The 2,040-nt window shown below is 39.7% G+C and overlaps 2 protein-coding genes across 2 annotated transcripts in view; one reads left to right on the top strand and one right to left on the bottom strand.

The window, feature by feature from the left end:
* The window catches only part of ccdc113 (coiled-coil domain containing 113), a 3,578-nt gene extending 3,022 nt beyond the window's left edge, over positions 1–556 (bottom strand). The window contains exon 1 of the mRNA XM_035665455.1: positions 407–556. Coding sequence (XP_035521348.1) covers positions 407–495 — 89 coding nt within the window. The 5' untranslated portion in view covers positions 496–556. The remainder of the gene's footprint in view (positions 1–406) is intronic.
* A 578-nt stretch (positions 557–1,134) lies between these two features.
* Positions 1,135–2,040, top strand: part of parp12a (poly (ADP-ribose) polymerase family, member 12a) — a gene marked incomplete in the record, with an annotated part of 4,471 nt that continues 3,565 nt past the window's right edge. The window contains 1 exon segment of the mRNA XM_035665486.1: positions 1,135–1,454. Within this exon segment, the coding sequence (XP_035521379.1) occupies positions 1,135–1,454 (320 nt within the window).

Here is a 2,040-nt window from a genome sequence, read left to right on the forward strand (position 1 = left end):
TGTGTGTACAACTTAACCAACTGTGTTACTTATTCAATCACCTCTAATCATTTCTCAAGGAGAACAGAAACTCTACTTATGTGAGTTAGTTAAAAAAAAGCTAATTTAATTCAACTATAATTCTGCTTACTGCCACATATTTTAACATTTCATAACGTTACCTAGCCCAGTTTAATGGCGCTCTACTCCGAGTTACCTCTCTGCACTAATTGTTATTTAACTTAGCTAATAGTTCTAGTATTTATAAGTTAGTTAACATTATGTTTTAGTGCTTTTAACTACTAATAACCATACAGCTAACAGCACAACTAGCTCAACGCCAGCGTTCAACGTTTAAATTAACATAGCATTATATTATAGCATTTTCACACACGCAGCTGTTCTCAGAGATATTTCTGAAGCTCACTTTAGCTCTCTGACTCGCTTGTGGAGGATTTCTTTCTGCTCCTGCGTCACTTCTCTCCCTTTTTCTTCCATCGACAGCTCATCCTCCATGGTTGCTATGGTACACTGAACCCCCGCAACGGTTGCTAGGGCTACTGTTGCCTTCACGTACCCGCAGAAACCTCCCAAATCTGTAGCTCTTACAACTAATAAAGACACAGAGGAAGGGCTGGTTTACGTTAATTATCACTTTATGTTGCCTTTTATTCGTTTGAGGACTATATTTGTGTTTTTAAGTTTAACTTACTATAAGCCTAATAACTTTTAGAAGCATATTTAAAACTATCTTGCCATATAACAGCATGACCATAACCCTATGTGTATGGTCTGATTGTTAGGTTTTTTTTTTTTTTTTTTTGTTTATGTTAAGGAGCATACACGTGCTTTTAACGGGGATCCTTAATAAACTATAAACAATATGACTTACATAAGCAAATGAGACCATCACCGATAAGATTGGCTGTTTATTTATTCTTATTCTTCAGATTCAGTTGGATTCTCGGTTGGGACAATACCGCCTTTGTCCACAGGGGGCCGCCAGAATCGACACAAAATTAAAGTTTCTTCTTGTCGCTTTAAGTTTCAGTTTCATTTCCCTGTAATCAGAAGTCATTGTGTGTACCACTAGGAAGCTGTAGCCTAGCTCTGCTCTAAAAACAGTGTGGGTTACCAGGCTTCACTCAATCCAGGATGACCACAGTCATCTCTAAATGCATCATCAAGACCCTGTGCGACAACCATGGCTGTTTGGACTTCAAGCGTCTGGATGAGAGGATCGCGCAGAGTTTCACTGTTGCGGAACCCGTCCTGCGCAAAGTCCTCTTCGAAGATGGTAAAATAGCCATTCAGGAGGGCAAACAGAGGGTGGTCGGCGGGCAAGTCCTCAGCCCGGATAGTTTGATTGTGGCTAAAACCAGTCTGCGGCTGTGTCAGAGGAAGCCTGGAGAGTGTCCACAGTGCGATGGGTTACACCTGTGCAAGTATTTTGTGTGCGGAGACTGCTCCTTCGGGTAAGTACCTGCTGTATATGATTTGAAGGGTTTGTCTTTTATCGAGCAGGCTAATAGTATACATCATAATTCATAATTATAATGATGCGTATTACGTTCAGAAATTGATAAAAACAGTTGATAATGTTGGCAAGTTTTAATGTTTAAGTGATTTAGGCCACATGCCTTTATAGTGTTTGAGATCCGAGCAGTAAAAGCAAAGCGGGTTTAAGAGCTTTTAAACTTTAAAGTCCCAAACACACACACAGCTGTTTTCACTTTAAATCTTTATTTCAGGACTAATTGTTGGGCGTGTACAGATCATAGACTGCACGGACAGGTTGACACTCACTCTCCTGATGGTTTTGCACACCTTATCAAATTATTTGTGCAAGTTTGGTGACTTCATGATTTCAACTTCCACCCAGCAGAAGCCTGATCAAGAAAATGTGTTTTTATTCTTGTTCTTGTTGTTGGATGTTTGAGCTTCACTGTGCAGAACGATGTTGGCTATGAGCAGAGTTTGACACTGGGAGGAGTTTTTTACATTCATCTGCTGAAAGTGAAAAGTTTCTCTGTTCATTTAAAATCTGAACTTTTTGAAGGG

The sequence above is a fragment of the Morone saxatilis genome, unplaced genomic scaffold (genome assembly GCF_004916995.1).
Source record: "Morone saxatilis isolate NCDOM2014 unplaced genomic scaffold, NCSU_SB_2.0 Contig2, whole genome shotgun sequence".
Taxonomy (NCBI): domain Eukaryota; kingdom Metazoa; phylum Chordata; class Actinopteri; family Moronidae; genus Morone; species Morone saxatilis.